Here is a 12,804-nt window from a genome sequence, read left to right on the forward strand (position 1 = left end):
CAGCTGACAGACCTTAAATTGCTACAAAGTGCAAATTATAATGCATAACCTGTCCTGGGTCCTTCCTACAGGATACGTCAGTCAGTGTTTTTCATCTCACATGTGAGTTAATGTTCAACTCATTATACAAAGAAAAAAAAAAAAAAAAGAAAAAGAAAATCACAGTCACGCTGGACTTGAACCCAAGATGACATACAAAGAAAGCTCTGAGCCAAACTGAGCCCAGAGGGGAGTCGTGGCACAGAGTCTATTTCAGCTGACTGCTGCTGGACAACATGCTCTATGCTCTTTATTGTGATTTGATGAGACCTGTGCTTGTCTTGGTGCTGTCTTTTTAAGTCATGAACAAGCCCTTCAGATAACAGGCTTCAATTAGTCTGATCACTTCAGATCTAAATTGGTTAAATGGAAGAGCTTAATCCTGCTCACTCAAGCCAGGCTTGTCCCCACTGTTGTCTTTTTTTTGAAACCGCACTCTACTTCTGTGCCTTTTTGTCCCAGCTAAAATGTCTAACTCATACTCACACAGTTAAGACAGGTTCACATCTAAAAGCTGTCTAGTATAACCACAACTTAACCACTGCTGTATTAAGAATTGGTTGCTCAAAAGAACATTGCATTTGTCATCTTTAAAATGCTGAGTGTCACAAAGTCACAACTGAGGCAACCGGGAACAAGAGGGAAGACAGGACCCAAACACAAAAAAACCCCAAGAAAGGCGAATGAGTAAACTAAAAGTCTTTTAATCTCAACTCAAAATCACTGGAAGAGTTCAGGGCCAGGGAACAAAACTTAAACAACTAAAAATCATCTATGAAGGAGTGAAAAAAAAAGTTGGAAACATAAAACACAAAACAAACTCCAAATGTCCTTACTTGAAAACAAACGGCAACCGAGGTAAATCCATGAGGGGGAAGATGCAAGGGACAGGTACGGGAACAGACACAGACAAACTGACAAGAACACAGGGAAACAATGAGACTTAAATACATGAGGTAATGAGCAACAGGTGACACCAATTAGGGCGGGGCAGCCAATCACAAAAGGCGGGAAACTAGACAAAGACAGGAAGTAGAACAAGACAAGATACAAAAGGGCTATGACTTCAAAATAAAACAGGAACTACTAACAAAACTTAAACTAAACAAAAGTCCAAAAAGGTCCAAATGTCCACAAAAGAGTTCAAAATAAAACAAAAGGGTTCAAAAGACAGCCCCCTTAGGGGCTAGTCATGACAGCTAAGAAGTTGTCTTTGGATCATGGCATGGCTTCTGCAGTGGAGTGAAGACAAGGAAACCATATCTGTGTAACATGTAACACATTCAATATAGCCACATAATTCAAAGTGCATTTCATAAAACAAACAGAATAACTGGGGTGAAATAAGACTATATAAAAGACTAAGAGAAATTAATTTTAAGATGAGCCGTGACGTTTAGGCCTTAATCTTTGGGACCAAAAACATTTAGACATTGAATAAAAGAAGTTCAAGGATTGAACCCTGCAATCTGAACAGATTGTACAATAAAACTTTGATCAACAAACACACCAACAAGTGTTGATATATTATACTACTGTCCACTATTTATTATCATCTTAGCCCTTGTTTGGTCTGCTAGCTGAGACAAACAAATGGTTCTCTTTTGACTCATCACAAGTCACTTATTTGGGCTCTCAGTCATGTGCATCATGGCAGAAAGTGGAAATGTGAGGGGGTTGCTGAGCGTTGGAGGTAGACAGACCAGCAAGGCTGAATGTGAGAGTGACTGAAAGCTGATTGAGAGTTGATTCTCAGTGGGATCAACATCACAAGCAGCCCCTTGACACTCACTGTCAAAATTTGAAGATATTTCTTAGCTTTTAAAATGAGTCATTTGAACAGTTTCATCAGCAAGGTGCTGGTTACAATTCCTGTTATGAGGATGATGGTCATGATTAGCAAAGCCAGGCCACGCCATAAAACCAGCTGTGTTACCGACAGAACGTCTCCCACTGTGGTGGTAGTGCTGAATTCACTGTGGCGTGGAACAAGCCCCTCTGGGTTCTGATCTGAGTCAAAAAAAAAAAGAGTTTTAGTTTTTAGGAATTAGAAATTAGTTTAAGTATTAACTTAAAACTGTCACACAAGACTGTAGTCCCTGCAGGAGTGTTTCATCTAACTACTGTACAGAGTGAAGAAAATAAGGGGCCTTTGCTTACCCGTGTGCTCCACCGCAACCATCTCTTTTTCTTCTGTGATCTGGACTCCTGCTCTCACAAGAGCCTGATTGGAGACATTGAGGACAGTTGCTGTTAGTGTGCTTCAACTTCCCACACATGTTAAGACAAAGTGAAAAAATGCAAAGAGGCATTTTTCCTTAAGTGATGTAGTTACTGTACCCACCTCTTCTGTCGCCTTTTTCCAGTCAAGTTTGTACAAGAATGTGATAAAAACAATCGCCTGCAGTAACACACAAATGGTAAGTCCTGTCCACAATCCTACAAAAAAAAAAGAGAAGAGTTTTAATAGCTTTACTGAATGTTTGTTGACAAGCTGGAGGCACAACACATGGTAAGTAGCAGTCTGGTCTTACCCACAATCCCCATGTTTGCAGCAAACATCAGGGACACACCAGTGGGGAAGCCAATGAAGTAGAATCCCACCAGGCTACACAGAGCACCAACCAACTGTTTTCCTGCTCCTCTAAGGACTCCTGCTGCCACACCCTGTGGATATTAGTGAATATTTGGTCAAATCACATTTTGTAAAGTGTATGTCAATATGCCTAAAATACTTCATGGATAATATGCATGAAAAGTTAACTGTGCATTGTTACTCACTGCAGTGGCATCACAAACATGCATGAAAACAAATATGAGCATGACATCGGAAACCCTCTTAATAATGTCTCTACAAAAAGAAGCAGACATAGATTTTTGTTAGAGGCAAACACATAAACTGTCAATCACACCTGAAGTGTGACATTAAAAGACAGGAGATGATTTCTGAGTTCTTTAGTGAGGTAACGTCATAATAAATGATCTCCAGCTGACTGATGAATAATAAACAGACTAAAAGACTGATGTTCACATCCTCAGAATAGCTTTTGTTTGTTCAGCATGGATTAGAGTTATAATGTTTTACTTATAAAATGTAAAAATACATAACTGTGCTCAACTTATTTATTCAGTCAGGTAATAAAAATTAAAGAAATCTATTTGGCAGACTCTGGGAAAATGGGATGAGCAGCTGTCTTCAGTGTTAAATTCAGCATTACCAATAATGAACCGACAGACCTGTCAAACATCGCTGGGGCTCATTAAACAATCACAGACCAGTGTTTGAGCCGGCGTGAAGATGATGAACTTAGTTAATATACAACAGTCTGAGTTATGGAGTCAAAGATTTTACTCACTGCTCTGAGGTGAAAATGTATCCTATGACATTTTTAGAGATGCTGAGACTGGCTCCAACAAAGCACGCAATTATGACTGGGTTGAAGAAACAAACAAAAAAAAACAAAAACAAAACATTTAGTTAATAAAGTTGAATAAAACATTAAACACTGCCCACATTTTCACAACACCAGCAAAAAAGGTGAATGAAGGTAGTAGAGAGAGCCAAACTGAAGCTGCAAGTTTATAAATTAGCTTAATAAAAGACTTATTTTATATCGGAACTGAGAACATCTAGTCTCAATAATACATTTAATCAACAAGAGATGTGAAACAGTTCAGGTGAAACATGATTCTTTATGTAATCTGGAATGAATGAATATTCCCAGATTTGGGATGTATGAAAAGTTGCACTTAACACAGAATTACTATTTAGGTCTATATAACAGCTTCGTATATATAAAAATATGTTTTGAGTGTTTACTTTTAATGTATTGTCATTCCTTGTTCATAATATTTAACATTTTTTGTTGAGGATGTGACACTTGAATAATCAAGTGAAAAACATCTTCAGTACAAATGACTGTCAGACAGCCTGTGTGTGAGACTGATTACGGTGATTACATTTATAACTTTCTGTGAGTGTAATGTACACAGTATATACTGTACATATTGGTTCTTACATGCACAGATGATGGGGACTTTGCAGGATAGCTTAGCCTGCTTTGTGTTTCCTGCACCAAGAGCATTCCCAACCCGTACACTGGCAGCTACAGAGAATCCTAGTGGGAACTGTGGAAGATAATTAGATCAGGATATAAATCATTACAATGGAAATACATTATTTAAGGGTGACATTTATCTTTGACAAAATGTTCACATTGCACTGTCATCAAACAGCACAGGGGATCAAACACAGATGCTAGAAACCAAATGTTTAGGGAATTTATTTTTTAATAATGGATACACATACCTAAAAAAGGTGATAAAAGCTGCCCTTTGTAAATTAAAGTTTCATGGGAGGAGTCACCAACACACTATCAGCATGCCTGAATACAGTATACAGAATACAGAGGACTAAGTGAAGAGGCATTACCATATAAGCTGCAATGCAAAGTTGGTAGGCTATGGACTGAGCATCCAGCTCAACCTCACTTATCACTCCAGCCAGGAATCCTCCTATTTCAAATATCCACCATGATAAACAAATCATTAGCATACTGGGAATGGCCAGCTTAACGAAGGGACCCCACTCCTGCAGACAGTCCAGTGACCAACCTGTGGGTCAAAGGTTTGTAGTCAGAGAGTGCAACCACATTTGACAAAAAGTACACACAGGAATGCTGCTAAAGGATAACCAATTAACGTCCTGTGAGAGGAGTAAATGATGAAACAGGATGAAAGTATCGGACAGAATATGAAAATCACTGCAGTAGAGTCTGAAATGAATTGAGACAGAAGGAAACTCATGCTGTGGCCATCACAATAGAGAGAGGAGAACTGACCTCCCCACGTGGCCTTGTGCAGACCCCTCCAGTTGATGTAAACATATAAGAACAAAGCCAGGAAACCGTGTGAGATGGCGTTGGCTGATGCAGATCCACTTTAGCAGTATCATGGGGAACAAGCAGGTTTTTAAACAAGAAAAAAGAAAAAATCACATATCTGTTGAGAAATATCCACATATTGCTGACAGCTGTTAAATGCTGTTACTGTAAATTGTACTTAATGTTTATGTTGTACATATTACAGTGATTCAGCAATCCTGTAATACTGTAAATGATTAGTAATAAAAGTTAACACAGGGCCACAGAGGTCTTTAGTCTTATTCTAATTTTGGTCTGCACTGTTTTCTAAATCTGTGCTCCTCTGTGTATGTAATTAAAAATATTAGAAACACATTTTAAGGAAACTTCAGACCCAGTACAACACAACCACAATGTATAACCTCCTACTGTACCACAGACTCAACGCCTCTCTGACACAGAGGTCCTTATGTTCTATATCAGCTTCTTACCATCAATAATGTGGTGCTGAGTTAACACACATTTTCTGTCAATGTTAGAAAAGGTTATTGGTGGTTTATGTGCTTTAATGGCAGAGTCAGACTTTGACTTTTGTTGAACAAAGGCAACATTTGGTAAAACTGCTGTGGCAGTAATTAAAAGACATGCTTTTTCTGTCATGCCCCCGTCTGAAAGCCAAAACACAGGACATCCTCACCCTAACTTTCAAATAGTAACAAAAAAAAAAGAATTTTATTGAATTAGCATCACTGAGATGTTTCTTTTCATGAGTGTTTCTTATTAGTATGTTAGTTCTTACACACTGAAGAAAACACACATCGAATGAGCCTGATGAGACTGGATCAGCTGAGGCTGATAAGAATTTAGTTATTAGGTTTTTAAGTATCATGTCATGAACTTAAGTGCTGGAGTGGAGAATTAAGTGGAAACTGTCACATTCATTCTTCAGTCTGGAAGTGTCTGACCACATGCACAGACTGGTAAACTTGGTAAACATTCTGTCCCATGAGCGATCTGATGGTTTTTTTTTTACATTCATCTTGTAATTTCCTGCCCTCTTGTGGCCACAGTAGGCTGTTGTCTCTGGGAGCTAGGTTGACTACCAACCATTGTATCTATCATTTCTATCATTTTCATGGCTGTGTTCCTTTGACAAAAGCTGGGACTTGTCATGCAGAAGGGGCAGAATGTTTTGGTTTGAGGGTTGTAGATCATTCTGGGATCTTTGACAGGTGATTAGCTATAGCTAGCTACAGACATGCTGCCTTCCGCTCTAACGTTCTGAGATCAGTTATTACACTGCACTCATCATTATACACATGTCCATATGTGCATTATACTGTGATTTATCAACTCAAATCAGTATAAATTGTCTTACTGCCCTGGTCAACCTCACAGTTATAGGATAATTTTAATTTACATCACTTTGATGGTTCATATTTATTTTAAGAACATGTAATTCTGCCTTTCGGTTAATCAGGGTGAAGCGTTCTCAGCGCAGGAATGACAGGCAGGTAAAAAAAAAACTCACGCGACACCCCACTCCAAAAGATAGAGGAAGATGTAGTTGATGATTACATTAAGGACGTTTCCAGTCACTCCAGTTATAACCTGAGGCCACATAATTCCCTGTAAACCACAGCACAACTTCATGTCAGTCTTGATTTTAATTATTATGCCTCAGCCACTGTTAAATTTTACACGACCTTTGTCATAAGAGACTGCACCTGGTTTTGAAGATACTTCCCTTGTAGTTGGTACATAAAAGCTGCCTGAAGAAGGAAAACAGACCCAAGTAAAACTGACAAAAACCATTACAAATGGATTTTATGTTTCTATTGTGATAAAAATGTACATAGTGTTGATATCACCCATCCCTGCTGTAACTGAGCAGACTCAGTACACAGGGCCGTGAAGAAAAACGCACAACTCCTCAAACTCACCGGCAGAGCAGGCATGAATATCTTCACATACAGCTGAGCGAGACTTGATGGAAAAAAAGACAAAACATGTATGTGAAAGTACGAGAGACTGAATTATATGATAATGTTTAATCGATATGTGACATATCAAGATAAACAAATAGCAGAAGAAACTACACAACCCCACGGTGGGTTCATTTTAGCAGCCAACTCAGGGGAGGTACTATGGATCAGCAGTTAGCTCTGTTCCCTCCTGGGTGAGTCTCTCCTGCCCAGCTGGATCTTTCTGAGTGGAAATGTAATATTCTGGCTGCTCCATAATCCATAACACATGCAGGTCCGGTGAATGTGAAGTGCTGAATTACTACTTGTTCATTTGAGTGTGGATGTGTCTGTGAAAGTGAAAGTCTGACAGACTTTACACAAATGCACTATACGGTGTATGGAAATAACAACGCATATAGAAAGTGGCTAAATGGCTCTTGATAAGTCCAGTTATAGTTTTGAATGAGATTGTGAATGTGTATGCTTTTCACAGGATTAAATGGGGTTAGGCCAAACTGGTGATGTGTGGGTGTGGGTGTGTTCTAAAATAAAAATAAAATCTAGAAATCTTCAGTTAAAATACACTGTAGGTAAATGGAAATCTCCACTTCTTGGACTTTATCTCTGGACTTGTAGGGTTTGTTTGCTGTAATGCAGCTGATGACACTGTTTTATCTGATACCAGCTGTTTAGTGCTACATTAAAGTAATTTTATATACCCACAATTACAACTACAACTCTATGGTCTGCCCTGACAGTGAATGTAACTGACAGCGGAAGCTCTGAATTTTGTAATGGCACTGATGAAGAATTTGTTTTTAACATGGACTGGACACATCTGCCTGCTCAATGATTTAAGCCTTGGCAGTGCATTTCTATTAGAGCACAGGTTACAGGTTTCAGTAGGAGGTGTGGTGCTGCAGATATCTGCAGTATAATGACGTCATAAACCTGCCTTGTGTTAACAGTCCAGGCTGGTGGTGGTGCTGTAATGGTGTGGGGAATGTTTTCTTGACTCGCTTTGGGCCTTAATACCAATCAGTGATGGTTTGAATGCCGCAGTCTGTCTGAGTATTGTTGTTGACCATGTTCATCCCTTTATGGACACAGTTTACAGTCTTGTAATGGCTACTTCCAGCAGGATAATGATCCATGTCATAAAGCAAAAGTTGCCTCAAACTGGTTTCATCAGCATAGCAGTGAGTTCAGTGGCCTCCTCAGTCACCAGATCTAAAACATCTTTGGGATGTGGTAGGACAGAGACTGGCAGCTTGAATGTGCAGCTGACAAATCTGCAGAAATGATGTGATGTATTCGTGTCAACATGGAGCAGAATCTCAAAGGAATGTTTCCAACATCTGGTGGAATCAATGCCACAAAGACCTGAGGCTGTTTTAGAGCAAAGAGAACAACTACCCAGTGTTAGCATGGTGCTCCTAATGCAGCGGTGAGTGTACATCTCCACAAATGATCAGCACAAGCGCCATTAGCGAAATGATACTGCTGTCTCTGATCTATCTGTTTGCAATACAACCACAGACTCCACCCTCTCCTCCGCTGAGACTGACCTGGCGACCTCTGGGCTCTGTTTGACAGCGAGCAGGAGAGGTTCAGTGTTGATGAGGACGGCCCAGCAGGGGAAACAGGCCATCAGCAGAATCAGAACCCCTCTCTGGAGAATCACACCCACACGCTTCAAGTTACCGCTCCCATACGTCTGCATGAAACAGGTAGACAGATAAAGAAGTGGAAGGAGAAAACACACTGACAAGCAAAGGTTTAACTGGGTCAGGAAAACAAACTTGATACAAAAGCTCAGAGCTGAGCTGTTTTTAAGGGGAAAGAATAACTTTTGTTGAAGACACTACCTGAGATATGAGGGTATCACAGGTTGACGACAAACCGGTGCCAATGGAAATACCAGTGACATTAACCACCTGCAGTTTAAAAAGAAACAATATTACTGATCAATAAAAAAAGGCAGATTTATAGAAGGTAATAACAGCAAATAAGCTGGGAAGCCAGTACAAACAGAGACAGAGCTCAAAAGCAAGTCTCCTCACCGCAGTTGCTAACGATACCCCTGCTAGTTCTGTTTTGCCCAGGTGACCACAGAACACCATACTGATGATACTGATCATGAAGACCATCAACTGGGAAATGACCTGCAAACAAAAGCAAACACAACACCCTCCAGGTATTAATATTTAAAAAAACATAAGGAATGTTTGTATTTGGAACACAAGTCGCCAAAGAAACTGTTCAAACCATCCTGTGTAAAGTCCTAATTCGTACAGAGGCTTGTGGAGAAGCTGTAGATGTGTAATATTACACAGTGCATTAACAGTTATTTAATAAATGCATGAATCTTCCAGTCTTTCTTTCAAACACACACTGAAAACTTTGTTTTAAGCGGATATGCTAAATCTGTTACCTAACCCAAAGGTTAGCAAGTCAACATATTGTTTATGCATAACCCAGAAAGGAATGTAGAGGTCAGTGTTTCTCAGCTCTGCATCCAAGTGCATAGCCTACACATATTATGTTCTGTTTAACTCAACTGCAGACTTCATCAGTGTGGAGTCGTCAGTGACATGTTAACATACAGTCCAGACTTTAAGTATTTGGACAATTACAGATGTTTTTGTTCTTCAGGCTCATTCAACTTTAAATAAAATAATCGATACTGCAGTAAAGTGGCAAGTTTTAGAGCTGTATGGGAGATGTAGGCCCTTTCACACATGGTGCCCTAATTGCAAGGGGTCAAAAGTCATTGGACACTCAGCTGACAGGGGAGCACAGGAAAACTACAAAAACGGCAAATGAGCTGGCAGACAGAGGAACACAATTCTTGTGCATAACAAGTTTTCATGTTGAAAAAAAGCCAACTTCTGACTGCACAGCAGGTGAAGAATGCTCTCCAGGATGTAGGTGTACGTGTGTCTTTATCAACACTCAAGATGAGACTTCATGGCCCAAACCTCAGATGAGTCAGCACAAGACAATCCTTCAGTAAGCTTCAACAACAGAAAGGCCGGGCTGCAGTTCAACATGTACAGAAAACACAGCGCGCGCGCACACACACACACAACAACACAAAAACAAAGAGAGAAACCAGTAGAGCTAAGTTCTGTGGACTAATGAAACAAAAACAAAAATCAGCCTCTGTCAAAGTGACGGGAAGAGTAAAATTTATAACATGGCGGTGGCTGTGGCATTGGCTTGGGCATACACATGGCTGCAAGGGAAACTGACGCAGTGACATTTATATTGACGGACTGAGCTGCAGTTCACTTACTGAAGAACAGACTTAAGGCAGTGAGACCTGACAGTGAGAGAGAGGGCTGAGGACTCCAGGCAGTCAGTGACTGATCCTCCAAATTAACACTAAATGTGATGACTTTCTCGTGTGTGTCCAGTTACTCTGAACCTCTAACCTCTGGGAACTGTGTGTTAAAAGGACTACATCTCCCTCACAGTTCTTACTGATGGAAAGCAGATCTAATAAACGCTGAGTGTCCATTATTTCATTTCAGTATGTCTGGCTTCACCTTTGTATGGAGTTAATCATGACTTCCTCACGTGACTTTTATTATTTGAAAGAATACATGTGAAGGATCACTTCCGTTTAGGATTTGTGAAACTACAACTAGTCTACTGATACTTTCCTGCCCTGTACGGAAGGCAGATCTGACCCAGTCTTACCACCGGCCCCGCCAGTTTAACAAGCTGTACTATCTCATTCCGGTGCTCCAGCGGGACCAAGCCTCGGATGTTCTCCAGGCAGGAGCCACAGCAGCCACCGGAGCCCTGAACCAGAGGAACCGCTTCACATGCTGCCCAGGCTCCGATCTCTTCTTCAGTATGTGTATCTGCTGGTGCGGGACCGTCGTCCATACCCGAAAAAGAGCCGCTGTCAGCAGACAGACTGCTTTGATTTCTACAGCTGTTTCCTCATGTCGCACCTCTGATAGACGCCAGAGGCGGGGATGATCTGTCAGAGGGGGGTCACAGGTTTTCAAGAGCTGTGAAGTTCCGGTTTTCGAAATGTTCTTCTTCTCTTTGTAGGATTCCGGCAGACTGGATGTTTCAGTGCATTGCTGCCTCTCACAGGTTCGGATTAGATCGCAGTGCGGAGTGATTGTACTTCCATAGGTGTGATCCATAGACTGTACATAATAATATGTGTAACCCTGCTCTCAGTGGGATTCAGCAGGGTCTTCATTGTCAGCGTTTCTGTGCGCAGGCGTTTCTCTGTCCTCCATGGAACAGCTGCTTCTCCATGAGAGGCTGTTTAAATACTTGAAATCAGCTTAATCTTTACCTGTGTATCAACTATAATATGAACTATTGATAATTTGGTCAAATTTTACAGAATAAAATGTTCACAACGGACCAACCAGTGTAGAAGCTGTGACCAGAGGCTTGAATTATGAAAGAGGAGGAAGTTATCTAACAGCATAAAACCATAAACCCTTTAATGAATTCAGAGAGGAGAAAAAAAAAAAAACACCTTGTAAAAACATGTTGAAATCTCCGCTCCCTGCCCAGGTGGCCTTGAACAAACAGATCCCACCAGCAGGTATAAATGTGTGAGACCACAGCCAACAAATACTGTGAGGGAGCTTTGGCTGCTGCAGGTCCACTTAAAGACAAATCAGCAGGTTTCAGAGCAAACAAAGTAAACATGCAAACCAGTGCACTATCCTTTAATACTACCACCCTGAAACAAAAGTGACATCCATCAGTTTTATTGATGCCGTGTAACAGACATGTTGATGTTCTTGCAGTGGATGTGTTAAACTGGAAGTTGTACAAAAGGAACACAAATGACCAGAAATACCTTTTAAGCATCTTTCAGTAATATCTTTTCTTCTTTTTTGTATGGTAGCTGTATTATTATTGGACATGTCAGATTATTCACTGGGGTTTCATCATTTTATTAGCTGCACTTTCTCAGTCTGAACTGTGCTTTGTTATTACTTAGATTAAACTGTAAAATAACTCAGCCTTACCACAAGTCTGGACTTTTGTTTTAGCTCCTTCTGGTGGTCTGGATAAAGCCCTGCTCCAGGCAACAGCTGCAGCCTTCACCAGAGCCATGAACAGATAAAGCTGCTTCACCTGTTAAGTCTCAATGATGAGATGTGATGGCACAGTGGCTTAGAGGTAAGCAGTCTCAACTTACAATAAGGTTCTGGTTTCAAATCAATCAAGTGAATCAGTCAAAGCCATATGTGAGTTTGTGGTTTCTCCAAGTGAAACCATAAACACTCAGAAGCTGGACAAAGCAACCTCACCTGAAGGTCCATTTAAAAGCTGTTGCAGAGCTTTTCTTCGTGTCACATGATCTACACCAGCAGATGAAATTTCCCCAGTTTCAGGAAATTGTAGAAGTTCAAATTTCCATCTTTTCTTAGCACTTTTTGTCCTTTTCACCTTAAAAGCTGAGTTGCAACATGTAGCAGTGCAGTAGTTTGTTTTGTTTGAATATATGATGCTTATGGAGTACGGCATTGACAAAATTGCCGTTTCTGCCCTCTAGTGGCAAAATCATTTAAGGCAGCCTTAAGAAAAGAAAGACTCTTTTCTTCCCCTTCTTCACTGTACGAGGAGTGTGGAGGGTTAAGTAACAACTGCAGTCTCACTGAAGCTGGAGAAATGTGATGTGATGGATGTTTTAATGATTTATCATGACCTATATTTGCACCATCTTCAGTGGGGTTTTCCTTATGTGAGAAGCTTTGTTCTCCTGGCTCATGTTTACCATGTCATGACACGTATGTATTTTAAACGACATACAATACGAGTGTAATACTTGTGTTGTTATAAAGGATAACAGGGAGTCGGACTCAGCTCAAAACTTTTACAGAACAGTGTACCAATCACTGTGTAACTGCTACTTGTTTTCTTCCCCCTCATCTTTGGTTGTATTA

The 12,804-nt window shown here is 40.4% G+C and overlaps 1 protein-coding gene across 1 annotated transcript; it reads right to left on the reverse strand.

The window, feature by feature from the left end:
• Positions 1 to 1,113: 1,113 nt before the first annotated feature.
• On the reverse strand, positions 1,114 to 10,910 carry LOC121180638 (multidrug and toxin extrusion protein 1-like). Its single transcript, XM_041036224.1, has 16 exons — positions 10,574 to 10,910; positions 8,932 to 9,033; positions 8,737 to 8,805; positions 8,437 to 8,585; positions 6,845 to 6,887; positions 6,629 to 6,673; positions 6,433 to 6,530; positions 4,881 to 4,978; positions 4,472 to 4,653; positions 4,059 to 4,167; positions 3,396 to 3,471; positions 2,821 to 2,890; positions 2,574 to 2,706; positions 2,384 to 2,478; positions 2,200 to 2,263; positions 1,114 to 2,055 (listed from the first exon to the last, which is right to left on the reverse strand). Exons 1-16 carry the CDS (start codon positions 10,763 to 10,765, stop codon positions 1,871 to 1,873), a joined length of 1,710 nt encoding a protein of 569 aa, XP_040892158.1. The 5' UTR covers positions 10,766 to 10,910; the 3' UTR covers positions 1,114 to 1,870.
• Between the last annotated feature and the right edge of the window lie 1,894 nt (positions 10,911 to 12,804).

Source organism: Toxotes jaculatrix, chromosome 4 (genome assembly GCF_017976425.1).
Source record: "Toxotes jaculatrix isolate fToxJac2 chromosome 4, fToxJac2.pri, whole genome shotgun sequence".
Taxonomy (NCBI): Eukaryota; Metazoa; Chordata; class Actinopteri; family Toxotidae; genus Toxotes; species Toxotes jaculatrix.

What these genes read in the sequence shown, in the direction of transcription:
- LOC121180638 (XM_041036224.1), bottom strand. Translation starts at nt 10,765, where the DNA reads ATGGACGACGGTCCCGCACCAGCAGATACACATACTGAAGAAGAGATC. An exon ending in AGTCCCCATCATCTGTGCAT is followed by an intron (nt 3,472 to 4,058) that starts GTAAGAACCAAT and finishes TCTTCAACCCAG; the next exon opens with TCATAATTGCGTGCTTTGTT. An exon ending in ATGTTTGTGATGCCACTGCA is followed by an intron (nt 2,707 to 2,820) that starts GTGAGTAACAAT and finishes TAATATCCACAG; the next exon opens with GGTGTGGCAGCAGGAGTCCT.